General features: G+C 35.3%; 1 protein-coding gene across 1 annotated transcript in view; it reads left to right on the top strand.

Annotated features, from left to right (window-relative positions):
- Positions 1–18,898, top strand: part of CCDC178 (coiled-coil domain containing 178) — a 369,825-nt gene that overhangs the window by 9,253 nt on the left and 341,674 nt on the right. The window contains exons 2-3 of the mRNA XM_043444502.1: positions 10,544–10,633; positions 18,656–18,795. Coding sequence (XP_043300437.1) covers positions 10,544–10,633; positions 18,656–18,795 — 230 coding nt within the window. The remainder of the gene's footprint in view (positions 1–10,543; positions 10,634–18,655; positions 18,796–18,898) is intronic.

The following is an 18,898-nucleotide window of genomic DNA, read 5'->3' on the forward strand; positions in this document are numbered from 1 at the left end:
CACTGCTTGATTTTTACGTGTTGAAATATTTCTGGACTACTCACTTGGACATGATGTATAAATTCTTTTAACATGCCTCTAGACTAGGTTTGGTAGTTTGTTGTGAGGATCTATATTCCTAAGGAATTATTTTTTGTATATTCTTATTTCCTTGTAGTGTATTTGTCTAGTTTTGCTATCAGGGTTATATGGGGCTCATATATATATATATTTAGCAAGTGTTTGCTCCTCTTTCATTTTTTGGCAAAATTTATGAAGTTTTAATGAAACAGTCTTTAAATATTTGATGATGTTTACCAATGAAGCTTTGTATTCAAGGATTTTTTTCTTTGTGGGAGGATTTTTTTTGTTATTGTTTTAGTTTCTTTACTTGTTATAGTTCTATTCAGACTTTTTATTTTTCCTTGACTCAGTTTTGGTAGTTTGTGGCTTTCTAGGAATTTGTTCATTTCATTTAGATTATCAAATTAATTGGCAGAGTCTTGTTTATAGTATTCTCTTATAAACTGCTTGCTAAGATAGTAATATCCTTCTTTCATTCTAGCTTTTAGTACTTTGAGTATTGACTTTTTTGTTCCCTTGGTTAGTTAGGCTAAAGTTTGTCAGTTTTGTTAATCTTTTCAAAGAACCACATATACTGTTTTCCACAAATGTATCAGATTATTAGCAGTGTGGGTATATCAGTATTGCCACAACATACCACATCATATCTAACCATTATTATATAGTTCAGTTCAGTTAAGGTAAATTGCTTAGTCGTGTCTGACTTTTTGCAACCCCATGGACTGCAGCACACCAGGCTTCCCGGTCCATCACCAACTCCTGAGCCTACTCAAACTAATGTCCATTGCGTCGGTGATTCTATCCAACCATCTCATCCTCTGTCGTCCCTTTCTCCCACCTTCAGTCTTTCCCAGCATCAGGGTCTTCTCCAATGAGTCAGTTCTTCGCATCAGGTGGCCAAAGTATTGGAGTTTCCTCTTCAGCAACAGTCCTTCCAATGAATATTCAGGACTGATCTCCTTTAGGATTGACAGGTTGGATCTCCTTTCAGTTCAAGAGACTCCCAAGAGTCTTCTCCAACACCACAGTTCAAAAGCATCGATTCTTCAGTTCTCAGCTTTCTTTATTGTCCAAACTCACATCCATACATGACTAATGGAAAAACCATAGCTTTGACTAGATGGAACTTTGTTGGTAAAGTAATGTCGCTGCTTTTTAATATGCTGTCTAGGTTGGTCAAACTTTTCCTCCAAGGAGTAAGCGTCTTTTAATTTCATGGCTGCAGTCACCATCTGTAGTGATTTTGGAGCCCAGAAAAATAGTCTCTCACTGTTTCCATTGTATCCCCATCTATTTGTCATGAAGTGATGGGACTGGATGCCATGATCTTAGTTTTCTGAATGTTGAGTTTTAAGCCAACTTTTTCACTCTCCTCTTTTACTTTCATCAAGAGGCTCTTTAGTACTTCTTCACTTTCTGCCATAAGGGTGGTGTCATCTGTATATCTGACATTATTGATATTTTCCCCAGCAGTCTTGATTCCAGCTTGTGCTTCATCCAGCCCAGAGTTTCTCATGATGTACTCTGCATATAAGTTAAAAAAGCAGGGTGACAGTATACCGCCTTGACATACTCCTTCCCTATTTGGAACCAGTCTGTTGTTCCATGTCCAGTTCTAACTGTTACTTCTTGACCTGCATGCAGATTTCTCAGGAGGCAGGTCAGGTGGTCTGGTATTCCCATCTCTTGAAGAATTTTCCACAGTTTTTTGTGATCTAGGTAGTCAAAGGCTTTGGCGTAGTCAATAAAGCAAAAATAGATGTTTTTCTGGAATTCTCTTGCTTTTTCTATGATCCAATGGATGTTGGCAATTTGATCTCTGGTTTCTCTGCCTTTTCTAAATTCAGCTTGACCATCTGGAAGTTCACAATTCATGTACTGTTGAAGCCTAGCTTGGAGAATTTTGAGCATTATTTTGCTAGTGTGTGAAATGAGTGCAATTGTGCAGTAGTTTGAACGTGCTTTGGCATTGTCTTCTTTGGAGGTTGGAATGAAAACTGACCTTTTCCGTCCTGTGGCCACTGCTGAGTTTTCCAAATTTGCTGGCATTTTGAGTGCAGCACTTTCACAGCATCATCTTTTAGGATTTGAAATAGCTGAACTTGAATTCCACACCTCCACTAACTTTGTTCGTAGTGATGCTTCCTAAGGCTCACTTGACTTAGCATTCCAGGATGTCTGGCTCTAGATGAGTGATCACACCATCGCGGTTTTCTGGGTCATAGAGATCTTTTTTTGCATAGTTCTGTGTATTCTTGCCACAATTTATCTAATATAAATTTAAAATTGCTCTAGTTTAAATTTAAAGTTGCTCTAATTTACATTTTTATTATCTAAGAGAAAAAAAATAATTTTTATGTGCTTATTTAATTTTTTTATTTACTCTTGTTTGAACCTTCTGATGGTGATTTGGTAATTTTTATAAAAATGAATGGCTCAGCAGTAAAGAATCTGCCTCCATTGCAAAAGATGCAGGAGATGTGGGTCTGATCCCTGGGTCCAATCCTTAGGTTGCAAAGATCCCATCAAGGAGGAAATGGCAATCCACTGCAGGATTCTTGCCTGAAAAATTTTTATTTATTTCAAACGGTGCTCTGGAAACATCCTTGTACACATATTCTGTGTGACTAAGATATATTTACTAATAGAACTGATAGGTACATGGTATGTGTGTCGTTGACTTTATTGAATAATACACTTGCTAATTTCCAATGCCATGGCGATGTAGGAATGTTCCAGTTGCTCCATTTTCTTTCTACCACTTGATATTACTACACTTTTAAATCATTGGCCGTTTTCATATTACTTAAGTGTATCTAATTGTGATTTTAATTTGAATTTTCCTGTCTGCTATGAAGTTGAATTTTTTAATGTGCTTTTGGACATTTTGTTTTTATTTTTTCAAAATTGACTATTTGTGTCTTTTTTTCTGATTTTCTAATGAGTCACATCTTTTCTCTTCTTGATTTGTAAGAGTTCTTAATTTAATGAGACTAATAGCCTGAAATCAATTGTATGTAGCTAATATCCTCTTGTACTTGTGCCTTGTATTTTTAATTTACTTATTATTTAGTATCGCCTTTTGATGGACAAAAGTTTTATTTTTTCAAGCTTTTTAAATGTTATTTCTTTCTATATTTTTTCTTATCTATATGTCTTTTTTCTTCTTCATATGTCTATTTCTTTTTATATGTTATTAAGACAGTCTCTACCCTGAGATTATGCAGATATCCATCGACATTCTGTCTCAGCATTTTTGGGTTTTGACTTTCACATTTAGGTTTCAGTCCACCTCATATTGATTTTTAGTGTTATTTGAGTTGTGGTGTGTACTATTCTTTTGTAGTTGATTACTTTTGACTCTATAGTAATTATTGTTCTTGGAAAATTATTTCTGGGAATTTCATGAAGCCTAAGAAATAGATGAGTTTCTTCTGCGTTACATTTGCTTTTGCATCTGCCAGGAACCTAGAGCTCTACTGATATGGTCCAAACTTAAAAAATGTTCATGACTTGAGAGGTCCATGGACTTTCCAATGAATCTAGTGAGGACCGCCATAAGTCACAGGGATGAGATTTTTTGTTTTTGCTTTCTTTTTAGTGTACACTCAACATAGAGAACATTTCACTCTAGTTTTTTGAGTTCTTTTAAAGGTTGTTGAGGTGGTTTATGTTTCTGTTTATTTCTGGTTTATATTTACTCTGAGACTGGTAGCCCTTTGCTGTCCAAAGTCAGTGTGAATTTTACAGTTTAGTTGGAAGTTAAGAAGTTTAACCGTTTTTTGTGCTGTAGGCCCTTTGAAGTCTGTTGAAGCTTACACTCTCTGTTTTGAGAATATATTTTTAGTGCATTGTAAAAAATACAAAAAGTACTTTATAAGAAGTATAAGAGTATTTGAAAATAAAGAAAAAAAATTTTCTTATCCAAGCTCATGGATATTCTGTCCATAGAACTTTAAGTTAAGAATTCTTGAGACTAGACTTTATTAGTTTCTGTCACTTATATGTCATCAAACATCTTTGGACCCAGTCCAAGGTTTTCAGGAACTGCAAATGACCTTTATGTAAGTGTCATTTTTATGCTCTGGTGCTCCAGAGAAAATTCTAGGTTCCTATCTCCTTTGATTTTTTCCTAGTGTTTTCTGTCTTGTTCAGCTTTTCTCTCATATGTTTAGGTAATGATCATAATTAAAAAGACATGACATATATCATCATGATATATGGAAAAATTGATTTAATAAACCTATCCTGCCATTCCAAGAAATATGAGTACTGTACCCCATTATTTTATATTGAATCTTATTTTATATGAGAGAATTTTTTCTGGCTTAACAATTTTAATCCCCTCTTAAATTCTGTTTCCTCCAAAATTTGAGAGATAATGTGCTTTAGGATATTCCTCAAAGAGGGTCTTGCTGTATATAAATTATATGTTATGCTTAAGGAAAAAAATGATTCTGAGGTAAAATAAAGCTGGAAAATTATATATAATTTGCCTTTTACTTGGAAATTTTTTTATGAGCACTAACATTGAAAGTCCTGAAATGTTCTATAGTGAAGATACTTGCTTAAACCATGTTATTTGATCATAGAATCTTTTCTTTATATACTTATACTTATTAGAGTATCACTGGAATATATATATATATATATGCATCTATATATTTAACTTTTTATTTTATATTATAGAGTATCATTGGATTTTATATATATATGCATATGTATGTATATTTAACTCTGTTTTATATTAGAGTATAGGTGATTAAAAATGTGTTAGTTTCAGATGTACAGCAAAGTGATTCAGTTATACATATATATGAATTATATATTTTGAACAGAATTTGAAAAATGTTATGTAATTGAAAAGACTTTGTGACTAGTTAAATTTTAATCTTCATTTCTTCAGTTAATAACTTTGTTAACCTGGTTTTGTTCACTACATTCCTGGGCATATTTTACTCACGTGTAAAATGGAAATGAATATACCTTATAATATATAATTAAATAAACTAATATATTGCAGTTGATTATCAAGTACATGTTCAATAAATATTTGTCAATCTCACTTTATTGGGATCTTTCCATCTTTATTGGTTTAGTGAGTTATGGTATATTCATTCAAGATGCCGTGAAACTCTAATTCATAGACTATTAGATGCTTTTAATTGTACAATTCACCATATTTTATAAGTGCCTAAGAAATTAAAAGCAGTCAGTTAAACTAGGACCTACCTTGAATTTTAAGATGCATCCTGATTTAATTAGTATGTTGAAAAATATTACCTTTGAAATCAGTTATTCCACATCTGTATGGAATTCATAGTATGTGTATCAATTTTGTCATATTGTATTCATCTAATTCTATGTATAATTTCATTATTCTAAACTGTATATGCCATAGATTAATGATGAAGAGTGAAAATCTCACCTTGTATTTTTTCTCTAAATTTTGTTTGTGCTAAAAATTGCACTATTTTTTAAATATGATGTTGCTGTATTATTGCACACACATAAATATTTCTTTATTAACTCTAGCTTGAATTGTAAAATAGTAACTTTCAATATTATTTAGCTCAAATTCTAGATTCCTTCAAAATTTGGTCATGTCAAGTTCTCTTTCTCAGGAGAAAATGTGTATAGTTTATTTATAATTTTTTCTGTCATTAATATGATTTTTGCTTGGCTGTTCTTTTGGAAAAATTTAAAGCATTCAAGGTAGTTATTAATACTTTCACAGCACTACATTTTATCATTTTTATACTATTTCAACAGCTGAAATTTATGTTTTGCATATTTCTGTAAATATACTTCTGCTTTGTTTTTATTTTTAGTGGGATTTGGTACATAAATATTCTATTATTAAATATTAGCATAAATCTTTATTTATATCTGTAAAAGTGAAAGTGAAGTTTGCTCAATCAGGTCTGACTCTTTGAGACTCCTTGAACTTATATAGTCCATGGAATTCTCCAGGCCAGAATACTGAAGTGGGTAGTCATTCCCTTCTCCAGGGGATCTTCTCAACCCAGGGATTGAACCCAGGTCTCCCACATTGTGGGCGGATACTTTACCAGGGAAGCCCTTATATCTGTATAATCTATCAAAGTATTTTACTACTATTAGAGTCAAAGAATCTATTTTTATCTTATAATTTACATACACTGAAATGCACAAATGTTAAATTAATAATTTAATGCATTTTGATAAATGTGTACATCCCCCCATTTTAGATAAAAGATATATTCATCACCCCTGAAAGTTTCTCACCTTCTGGAGATAACCACTATCTTGATATTTGAGTTTAGTTTTCTCTTTTTTTAGGCCTCATAACAATAGAATTATATAATACCCTTTTTTTATGATTATTTTTGTTCTATGTACTTTTGAGTTTCACCAGTGTTACTCCGGGTATTACTAGCTCATTGTTTTTACTACTCAGCATTATACCATTATATAACTACTCAATATTTTTTAAAAGTTTATTTTTCTAGAGATGGACATTTAGATTTCCAGTTTCTGTTACTATCAAAGCTATCACAGATGTCCTTGGATATTTAATTATCTTGGGTAAAAGGGTAGTTGAGTGGAATTGCTGCATTGTAGAGTAAATCTATTTAAATTTGTAGAAATGTATTTAACTTTATAGGATACCATCAAACAAACAATAATATATTCTTCTATTTGAGAATTTTTAAACATTTCAGAGATTTTACAATGAAATAGATAAATTCCCCGCCCGTCTGTATGTTCCTTCTTCCTGTGAGTAACCAGTCCTAACAATTTTTTGACCAATGTATTTTATATGCATCTACAAATATCTATCAATGTCTGTATCTCTTTTTAAAAACAAAAAGTGATGTAAAAACTTACAGATCTGTGTCTTGCTAATTTTCACTTAGCAATGTACATTGGACTGCTTTCTGTATTGGCACATAATGATTTACCTGTTTGCTGTTTGCATAAATTTATTTATTTATTTTTATTTTCCCAGCTTTATTGAGATGTAATTGACATGTAACGTTTTAAGTTTGTCCTGTCGTCAGGCAGTCACTAAGTCATGTCCAATTCTTTGCGACCACATGGACTGTAGACCTCCAGGCTCCTCTGTCCTTGGGATTTCCTAGGCAAAAATACTGGCGTGGGTTGCCTTTTCCTTCTCCAGGAATCTTCCTGACTCAGGGATCGAACCCAGGTCTCCTGAATTGCAGGCAGATTCTTTACCTCTGAGCCACCAGGGAAGCCATCTTGTATAAATTTAGTTGTACACTATGGTGATTTGATGTTTGTATGTATTGTAAAATGTTTACCACAATAAGATCATTGAACACATCCTTTACTTCACATAATAATCATTTTGTTGTTATGGAAAAATGTTTATAATTTATTCTTATTTCTATTTTCAAGTATACAATACAATACAGTTAACTATAGTCACCATGTTGTACTTTAGATCTGAAGTTTTCCTCTTACAACTGTTCCCTTTGACCAACATCTCCTCATTTCCCCCATCGTTTATTTCTGGATTCTGTATTTTGTTCCATTCATCTATGCATTTGTTTTCATGCCAGTACTGATCTTTTACAGTGAATGGTGTCGGATTCGTGATCTCTGAAGAAGATTTGACTTCAGGACCAGGGACCAGCCTTGATCATTCAAGAGCTTTTGTGTAGCAGAGTTTTATTAAAGTATGAAAAGCGACAGAGAAAGCTTCTGACACAGACATCAGGAGGGGGACGGAGAGTGCCCCCTTTGCTAGTTTTAGCAAGCTGCTTTATGTCTGTTCAGTTCAGTTCAGTCGCTCAGTCACGTCCGACTCTTTGCAACCCCATGAATCGCAGCACGCCAGGCCTCCCTGTCCATCACCAACTCCCAGAGTTTACTCAAACTCATGCCCATTGAGTCAGTGATGTCATCCGGCCATCTCATCTTCTGTCGTCCCCTTCTCCTGCTGCCCCAAATCCCTCCCAGCATCAGGGTCTTTTCCAATGAGTCAGCTCTTCATATGAGGTGGCCAAAGTACTGGAGTTTCAGCTTCAGCATCAGTCCTTCCAATGAACACCCACCCTGTCCATCTCCTTTAGGATGGACTGGTTAGAAAGCTGTTAATCAGATGAGAGAGACACCTCAAGGCTGAGGGTTTCACCAGGCCCCTCTCCCACAATATGCATTTTTGAGTTAGGATGGCATGAGGTGTATCATCCCCCAATCATGAAACAATTGAAATGAATACTGGTTTGTTGAGCTATTATCAGCCCAAGGTTTGAGAAAAGAAAAAAAAAGTTAGTCTTAGGTGGAACCATTTTGAAGAAAGGCAAATTCCAAAGCAAATACATAGTTTCATTAACATAGCTTAAGAAAAACATTTCCATAAGAAAAACGAATTGGTTAGCTCAAGGTTTGAGAAAAGTTAACTTAAGGTGGAACCAGGTGTGGGCATAGCAACACAAAATTTTAAGACACTTGCAGCCTGTTTCCTCTGTTTGGAGACCGCTGGCCTTCCTGCCTGTTACCCTCTAGGTACCATGCTGTTCTGATTATTATAGATGCAGTGCATTTTGTAGTGCAATTTGTAATGCAGTTTGAAATAAGTGTGATGCTTTTGGCTATTAGGAGTCTTTTTTTTTTGTAGGAGTCTGTTGATATTTCAAGAGAATTTTAGGATTTTTAAAAAATTTTGTGAGACATGCTATTGAAATCTTGATAAGAATTGAATTGAGTGGACATTTTAACAGTATTTACTCTTCTCATTTATGAAGAGTAAATTTTTCCACTTATTTGTTGTTCTTCAATTTTTTTCACCAGTATCTTACAGTTTTTTTTGTGTATGGATATTTCAGTTGCCTGGTTAAGTTTATTCCTGTGCACTTTATTCTTTTCATGCTATTGTAAATGGATTTGCTTTGTCTGACACACGAATGTATAAGGTAATATACATTTATGTGTCAGTTGCCTCTGATATTTTTTGGTTTCCATTTACAAGGAATGTATTTTTTCATCCCTTCACTTTGAGCTTATATGTGCCCTTAAATCTGGAATGAGTCTCTTGTGGTAGCATATATATAGATACATCTTGTTATCTTTTTTTAATTTGCTCAATCCCTCTGCTTTTTTATTGGATAGCTTAATTCATTTTCATTTAAAGTGATTATTGATAGATGAGGATTTCTTCATGGCATCTTGTTGATATTATATGCGTGTTTTGTAGTTCTTTTGTTTATGTTCTTCTCTTGCTGTCTTCCTTTTTGAACTGATGATTTTTCATAGCAGTATACTCTGATTCCCTTCTTTTTTTTCTTTGTGTGTCTACTATATGTTTTTGCTTTGTGGTTTCTTTAAGGCTTAAATGAATTATTTTATAGATGTAACAGTCTATCTTGAGCTGATAGCAACTTAATTTCAATCACATGCAAAAACTCTACCCTTTTAAATAACCCACCTCCAAATTTTGTGTCTTTGATGTCACAATTTAAATCTTTTATATTTTGTATCTATTAATAAATTATTGCAGTTATAGCTATTTTAGTATTCCTAGAGTTAAATATTTAATACCTCACTATAGTATTGGAGTATTCTGTATTTGAATATACACTTCCCTTTACCAATTTATTTTATGTTTTTGTTTTTGTGTTACTAATTCATGTTCTCTTAACTTGAAAAACTCCTTTCAGCATTTCTTATAAAGCGGGTCAAATAGTGATGAACTCTCTTAGTTTATTGTCGGGAAACTCATTCTTTTTCAATTCTGAAAGACAAGTTTGCCAGCAAAGAAGCTGAGGTCCTCGGCAGAGCAGGCACTAGGAGGCTTGATCATTGCTGCTTCATGCCTGATGTTGATAGCCTTTGCCATTCTTCCTATGCCAGGCCATGCATCTCAGCTTTGCTGATCTCTAGGTGGGATGAAATAAAAGACTATCCTTTGTGCAGTTCTCCCAAAATTTGATTCATAAGAATTGTGTATCATTTCAGTGCCCCCAAAGGGAAGCTGGTAGCTCACACTTTCCCAGGGAGAGGGACTATTTCAGACCAGAGTTTTCTCTTGGCATGACCAGTGTCAGACAAAATGAAGCTGTCTTCCTTCCCATTGTGAGTTGGTATTCTGTTTTTTATATTTTTGGTCCATGTGGCTGAAGTTTCTTAAGTGGACTCTTGAGACTTCCCAAGGCTGTTTTTGTTTGTGTGTCTGACTGTTAATGATTATTGGTAGATGGAAGCTAGGGTCTCCAACCCCATCATTTTGATGATGTTACTCTGAATGAGCTTTCTGCTTTTAATAGCTGTGTGCTATTTTGAATACCTTTTTGTAAGACTTAAGCCAATCGAAAACAGAAACATCTGAAGATATTCTACTATGTTTTTAATATCGATTTTATAGTTGCTTTTTCAAGGACAACACTTTTACAACATAGTTTTGTACATTATTTTGCTTATTTTAAATGTATATATTGACTACTCACTGAAATTTTTGTTTTCTTTTAAAAAGACAATGCCACATCACAAGCTTTGGTTCAATTTGTTAACCCTGAGGAAGCTGTTGAGGTTACTCATGAAGATAAGATGACAAACACTGAAGGTGAGGGCAGAATCTAAATTGTATAGTAACCTATGTAAACTGTATTTATTTTCACTCATTTGCTTGTGATGCCAATGTTATATTTTTATTAAGAAATAAACCTAAATATCATTAATAGTTAACAAAGTACTGATATCTAATATATGGATATAATATTTTAATAAATTTTATTAATAGTGTATTGTTAATTAAAATTTGATTCATAAGAATTGTTTATAATTTCAAAAACTTATGAATGTTTAAAATAAACAGTTTCTTTATCCTTCATGTTAGGACTGACATGTGCTGGAAACTTTCCAGTCCATTAAGGATATGTTTCTTAGAATGAGAATAAGAAGGACTAATGTTTTTGGGTTGTGAAATCCAGAATTAAAAATTGTTCATTGAGATTCCATGAAACAGCTCAGAAAGTGTTTCTGGTGTCCTATGTGGAAAGAAGTAGAAAGAGATGGTTAAATGTATGCATTTTATGTATGCTGTGGGCTTAGTTGCTCAGTCATGTCCAACTCTTTGCGACCCAACGGACTGTAGCCCGCCAGGCTCCTCTGTCCCTGGGAATTCTCCAGGCAAGAATACTAGAGTGGGCTGCCATGCCCTCCTCCAGGGGATCTTCCCAACCCAGGGTTCAAACCCGAGTCTCCCACATTGCAGGTGGATTCTTTACCACCTGAGCCACCAGGGAAGCCCCATTCTATAGTGTTTCATATTTTTTCTCAGATCATTCTCATGGAGAACTCCATATTTATCAAAATATTTAATCTTAATTTTGGTTAATTTAAGCCCAGTTCATCACCTGTACTTCTGACCAACTACTATATATTATTAGTGGTTTCAGTTTATACCCCTGCCTACCTAGGTTTTGATTAATTTGCCAGAGTGACTCACAGGACTCAGAGAAACATTTTACTTACTAGGTTACTGGTTTGTTATAAAAGAATATAACACAGGAACAGTCAGATGGAAGAGGGGCATAAGGCAAGATATGGAAGAAGGTCACAGAGCTTCCACAAGATATGGAGGAAGGGATGTTGTCTCCAAGCATGCCAGTCCCCCCAAATCTCCATATATTCACCAACTGAGAAACTCTCAGATCCCTGTCCTGTTGAATTTTTATGGAGTCTTTATCATATGGGCAGAGTTGATTAAGTCATTGACCACAGATTGTTGATTCACCCTCCAGCCCCTCTCCCCTCCACAAGGGTCAGAAGTTGGTGGTGGGACTGAAAATTCCAACTCTGTAATCAAAAGATTGGTTCTCCTGAGTCCCCATCCTTATCTGGGGTCCAGAAATCACCTCATTAGTATAAAAAATGACATTTTAATTGCTGTCATTGGTTAGGAAATTGCAAGGGTTTTAGCATCTCTGTGCCAAAAACAGATCAAGACCAAATATATATTGCTTATTCTAAATCACGGGAGCTTCCCTGATGGCTCAGCTGGTAAAGAATCCACCTGCAATGCAGGAGATGCCGGTTCGATTAATGGGTCAGGAAGATCTGCTGGAGAAGGGATAGGCTACCTATTCCAGTATTCTTGGGCTTCCCTTGCGGCTCAGCTGGTAAAGAATCTGCCTGCAATGTGGGAGACCTGGGTTCAGTTTCTGGGTTGGGAAGATCCCCTGGAGAAGGGAAAGGCTACCCACTCCAGTATTCTGGCCTGGAGAATTTGCGACTCTCTTGGTCACAAAGAGTCGGACACAATTGAGCGACTTTCAGTTTCACTTTCATTCTAAATCACAGTATCAGAGCAGTGTATGACAAATGAATACTGTGGGACAAAAGTATCTTCAGTATTTTGAGTAACATCAATTTGTTTGTATGGCTTTTAAGAATTAAGAGAACTGTTAATGAATAAGGACAGATTTGATCTGAATATTGAAGGATGTATTTGTATATGAAATGTGAGCAGGGAATTTAAGGAAGAACAGAATGAGTCACATAGTGTGGTGAAATAACACAAAATATGGGAAAAGTAGATTACTTTGAATTCAGCACAGGAAAGATCCAGAAATATAAAGATAATTGGTTAAAATAAAGCTTGAAATGATTGAGGTGCTGTCAAGAAGCATCTTGAATTTCAGGCTCAAAAGTGTGAACTTCATTATTGCTTAGTCTCTGGTTCTGTATCAATTTGATTGGTGATGTTATGTTGCCAAATCTGAGTGTGCTCTGCAGAATTATTTGGGTACAGGAGGAATATGGAAACTATTGTCCTAAACAAATAAACTATTAAATAGTTCTCCAGAAAAGAGAAGTTTATTTGGATCAGCAGATTCAAGATCTGCAGCCATTATGAGCTATGTGCAAGTTCCCCGAAGTTCCCCCAAGGCATACTCTTTTATGGGAAAAGAAGTCAGGAGAGCTACAGTAAACAAGGGCTTCCCAGGTGGCGCTAGTGGTCAAGAGGAGAATGGTACGAGGTTATTTAATTCTGTCACTAGGGAATGGTTGGTGGTCTTTTTATCAAACAGATTTATTGAGAGAAAATTTAAATATGATAAAATCCACTCATTAAGTATATGGGTCAATGATTTGACACCCATTTAACCACCATCTTAAACAGGGTATAGATACTCTTTTCAGAAAATTCGTTCATGTCTTTTGTGTTCACTATCACTTCACCCCATCCTTCATATCCACAGATATGATTTCAGTTTCACCATCTTAAAATTTTAAATAAGTGGAATCATTCCACTTATATGTCCTTTTGTGTCCAGTTTCTTTCAAAGTCTGACAAAGAGGTCTGTGAGATTCATCCATGTGGCTGAATATATTAGTAGTTTTAATGTTGAATATATCAGCAGTTTGTTCATCTTACTGCTCAGTAGTATTCCTTTGCATGAGTGCTGTATAGCCATTGACAGAAACTTTGGGTTTTCTGATTTTGAGCTATCATAAAGCTGTTACAAATAATTACACATAAGTCTCTTATGGACATATTTTTATTTGTCTTGGATAAATACATAGAAGTGGAGTGCTGAGTCATACAATAAGTGTATACTTAACTTTTATAAGAAACTGCCAAACTGTTTTCCAAAAATTATTGACAGTTCCACCAGCAACATATGAGTTACAGTTGTACTGTATGTGTGTGCTCAGTCACTTAGTCATATCTGACTCTGCAACCGCATAGACTGTGGCCTGCTAGGCTCCTCTGTCTGTGGGATTTTTCAGGCAAGAATACTGCAGTGGATTTGCCATTTCCTCCTCTAGGGGATCTTCCCATCCCAAGAATCCAACCCATGTCTCCTGTGTCTCTGGCATTGGCAGGTGGACTCTTCACCACTGAGCCAACTGGGAAGCCTATACCTGTACTGTATTCTCACTAATACTGACTTTGCCAATTTTTAAAATTTTTGGCATTCTAGTGGTTGTGAAGTTGTACTGCACTGTGAGTTAAATATGCACTTTTCTGATGATTATGATGTGGAGCATCTTTTTACATGCTTGTTAGTCATTTGTGTGTTATCTATTGGAAAAGTCCAGTCTTATGCCCATTTTTTATTGGGTTGTTTTCCTGTTGTAAATTTTCTCTGCACATTCCATATGTAAATCATTTGTCAGATGTGTATCTGTTTCCTCCCACTCTTGCTTGTGTTTTCATTTATCGTAATAGCTTTTTGAGGCAAGCTAAATGTTTTGATATTGGTAAAGTCAAATTTATTTTTTCAATGTTTCTCTCTCTCTTCCTTCCTTCTTTCCTGCCTGTTTTTTTTTGTTTGTTTGTTTTATTTAATTTTTTAAATGTATTTATTTTTAATTGGAGGATAATTGCTTTACAGTGTTGCGTTGGTTTATGCTGTACGTCAACATGAATCAGCCCTAAGTGTACATGTGTCTCCTCCCTCTTGAACCTCCCTCCGACATCCCAGCCCATCCCACCCCTCTATGTTGTCACAGGACACCAGATTTGAGCTCCCTGTGTCATACAGTGAATTTTCACTAGCTATCTGTTTTACATATGGTAATGTTTGTGTCTCAGTACTACTTAAAAGATGTTTACTCCTTGGAACAAAAGCTATGACCAACCTAGACAGCATATTAAAAAGCAGAGACATTACTTTACTAACAAAGTTCCATCTAGTCAAAACTATGGTTTTTCCAGTAGTCATGTATGGATGTGAGAGTTGGACTATAAAGAGAGCTGAATGCCAAAGAATTGATGCCTTTGAGCTGTGGAGTTGGAGAAGACTCTTGAGAGTCCCTTGGACTGCAAGGAGATCAAACCAGTCCATCCTGAAGGAAATCAGTCCTGAATATTCATTGGAAGGACTGATGCTGAAGCTGAAACTCCAATACTTTGGCCACCTGATGTGCAGAACCAACTCGCTGGAAAAGATCCTGATACTGGGAAAGATTGAAGGTGGGAGGAGAAGGGGACGACAGAGGATGAGATGGTTGGATGGAATCACCAACACAATGGACATGAATTTGAATAGGCTCTGCAAGTTGGTGATGGACAGGGAAGCCTGGTATGCTGAAGTCCATGGGATCGCGAAGAGTCGGACGCAACTGAGCGACTGAGCCGAACTGAAATACTCTCCCAATTGCGTGTTTGTTTTTTAAAACTATTTTTTCTATTATGTCCTGGCCTATCTTGTTTCTGATGAGAATTATAGCAGTTATTCATAGCATGTCCTCTATATAATAGAGGACATGTCCTTTTGTATCTGGCTGCTTTAAAGATTTCCTCTTTAATTGGTTTTCAACAGTTTGACCAAACTGTTGATGTTTTCAGACATAGTTCTCTTTATATTTTCATATTGTGTGAGATTTGTTGAGCTTCTTGGATGTGTGAGTTGATGTTTTTCATGAGATTTTGAAATTTTTTGGCTGTTATTTCTTCAAATATTTTTCTCTCCAAATTTCCCTCTCTTCTCTTTCCAGACCCTCAACTTCACATATGCTGGACTTTGATTGTGTTTGATTTTTTTTCCCTAGAATTCCTTGAGGATCTGTTCTTTTTTCTTCATTTTTATTTCTTTTCTTTAGATTGGATAATTTCTATCAATCTGCCCGTTCATTCTTTACTCAGGGAAAGGTCTCTTCCTACGTTCCCCCACCGCCAGTGTATAACAAAACTAAAAGGAGCTTTGTTTTTCATTAAAAAAAAGTTAACAGTACTTTCTGTTCATCACACAGAGGCTTTGCAAGGAGAAGAAATTATTTCTAAAGTTATGAGCACTAGCTTATTCTGCATTTTGGAAGAAAACCAGGATATTAAAAGGGGTAATGGAATGTGAGAAAAAAAATTGGGTTGGGTAAGAGTTTTTCCTCAGAGAACTGACTTGAGATAAAGGCATGATACAATAATTTCAGTGATCGATGTAAAGGAATTACATATTAAAAGCAGAAAAGGAAGAATGGTAGTGATAAAATCTTAAATTATAGGGCCTGTGTGAATAAACTGTGTAAGGATCTAATTCATTGAGCGAAGAGAGTTGGCAGTTAATGAACATAAACAACCCTTTGCCCACACAATCAGACCATCCATATTTTTTCTCAAATGGAAGTTTCATGTTGCAGTCTCAACAAACCTCAACTCTGGTTAGGTCCAGAAGGATCTTACTCTTATGCATTGATTCTGAGCAAGGATGTTGGAGTTGGGCTGATTTTTAGAGAGAATGAGTGCCCCGCCTGAGTTTAATTCTTGAAATATTTACCCAATTTTTTATGCACAGGCTTTACAAGGTAGAGCTCTATCAACTTAATGTTTGACTAAAACTGTTAATTCATTGTATCATGGAGTTGTAGGTGAAAATGATCTTATATAACACCCTGCCATCTGATTCATGTATTCAGTGAGAAATCTAAGGTTAGAGATTAATTTTACCCTAAGAATCACAGTTATCAGTCAGTCAAGCTGATAAATGAATGACCAGAGACAGCAAGTTTAGTGACCTAAGTGTATCTATAGCATGTGACACATGAAAAAAAAGAAAGGAACGTTGTAACTCATACCCTTAGTATTAGGATAAAGCAGTAATGAGAACTCAGAGATTCTTGTTCTTCCTTGTGCTGCTTATAGTGCCATGTCTTTTGTAGACTTTTAGTGCAAACTCTAACTTTACAATATTTCCTTTCCCCCACTTTACCATATGTAAAATGTTAATCCTAAACCATGGAGTGCTCTGGAAATTAATGAATAACTCATCTGGTAGGTTGAGAATGGCACATGAAGAAAAATATTAAAAGAGTCATGGTTATCCTTGTTTCCTCCACATTTAATGAAGCAAAACAAATGCTTTGACTGTAAGGAACACTGCCTGCTTGTTAAATGTATATTAAAACCCTATTTTTAGAAGGCTGGACAACATGACTGTATTAGGATATTTTGATAAGAGATCAATATGTAACTTTTATCAGCTTGGTTTTTTTCTTTTTTGGTCCTCTGAGTGTTACAGAGATGAAAATGTATATCTGTGTATGAAATAAAGAGGCAAAATAGAATATAACAAAAAATTAGTCACGCCAAGTATGTGTGTTCCCCATGGTCAAAGCAAAGTAAAATACATTAGAATATCAGCGCTGATATCTTGAAAGAACATTCGAACTTCACAAACAAGTGACGTGAAACTTTTGAGATGTCCCTGAGATATCCTTTTAGAAACACTTCTCTTCATTTCACCACATCTTTAAATATAAAAACAACCTTCATGGTATTGTGTATACTCCCAAGCCAGAGAGAAATAGTTTAAGTTCCAGCTCTCCCACTTCTCAGCTCTTTGCAGTGCAACACTTTAGATAGCAACTTCCCTAAGCTTTGATTTCCTCATATATGAAATCAAGACAAGAACCCCTTTCAACTGATTGTTGTGAAGATTAAATAAAATGTGGCATCAAAAGTGCTTAGTGTAGCCCCATGTTTGGTACATATATTTAGTGCTCAAAAAGGTAAAAAAAATATGTATTTTTTTCCTATATGGACTATTATTCTGCATGTAGGATATGAACATATGTGGGATAGCCACATTGATAAATGAAACCTATGCCATTTTGACAGATAATTTATTTTTGGAGGAGGATATTTTGAGATTTCATTTAAAGATATTTAAAAGACTTCAGTTTATATGAAGCTGTCTAAAATATTTACCATCTCTATGTGTTGACAATGAAACAAAAGACACAGACTGAAGGCAACAGAATTGCTTCTGTGTTCCTCAAGGTCAACTGAAATGAGAACATCGGTCTGTTCTCACTGAGGCCCCAAGCCTATTTCGTGTCTTGCATTTAAGATCAGTGATTGCAGCTGTAATCCAGCTCAGAAGAGTCCTTAGAGGCCACAGGACTGCAAGTAAGCACTTTGGTGGAGCTTCATGGACAACTTTGCTGTGCTTCTGCAACCTTCAGTTGATTCGGGACATGCCAGGATTAGAATCACTGAGGCACATCAGACTGAGTGGATTTTATGATGAGTACAACTTGAATGCCACAGTGAGAACATCAATCACTCTTCGCATGAGACTTCAATTTTCAGAAATGGAGGGTAGAAAATGAGGTTATTATGAGGATGATGGGGACCTGCTTTTATTTATTTATTTTTTCAGCAGGGGAAACCATGCTGAATTTAAGGAAGAACTTCAATGCATGAGTGGTTGGATATTATTTACACTGGAACATGTGGTGTCTCTTTGAGAGGAGAATTTAAAATATATGTCAAAGTCATTTCTTAAGTGATTCAAGGTCTATGTAGAAACAAATGGATTAACCAATTTTCCGCCTTTTTTCTGTCTTTTTTCATGATACCATGGAACACTTCAACTTTTAAATTTTCCTGAAGTTTTCTTCTCACTTCTTAGGCTTATTTTTATTTGTTACATTTTGTGTTATAAATGATCATTTTATTTTACTTTTCAGATTATTGGAAGGTTCATTCTGTAATTCTCTGACATTTATCAATCTGTTGATTGGAGTTGGAGTGTTAGTGCTAGTAAAGCAGAAACTTTTTGTACATTCTGAAGATCAAGGTTTACTTTTCTGTATATAACTGTGAACTGATGTCCTCTGTCTGCTTTACCTGTAGAGCTGAATAAAGGCCTTTATTTTGGCTACCCATGCCGACGTGAAAGCTGTGCTTTAGTAAACATCCCGGCTCCATGTGTCAACAAGATGATTGCACACATTGAAGATATGGAGTCTAAAATACAGGAGCATCTGAAACGGGTAAGTCATATCTAACATGCTGAAATTTTTGTATAGGGTCTATAGGTTTCCCTGGTGGCTCAGTGGTAAAGAATCCACCTACCAAGCAATTAATGCCCATTCA

This window comes from Cervus canadensis, chromosome 23, assembly GCF_019320065.1.
Source record: "Cervus canadensis isolate Bull #8, Minnesota chromosome 23, ASM1932006v1, whole genome shotgun sequence".
Classification (NCBI taxonomy): Eukaryota; Metazoa; Chordata; class Mammalia; order Artiodactyla; family Cervidae; genus Cervus; species Cervus canadensis.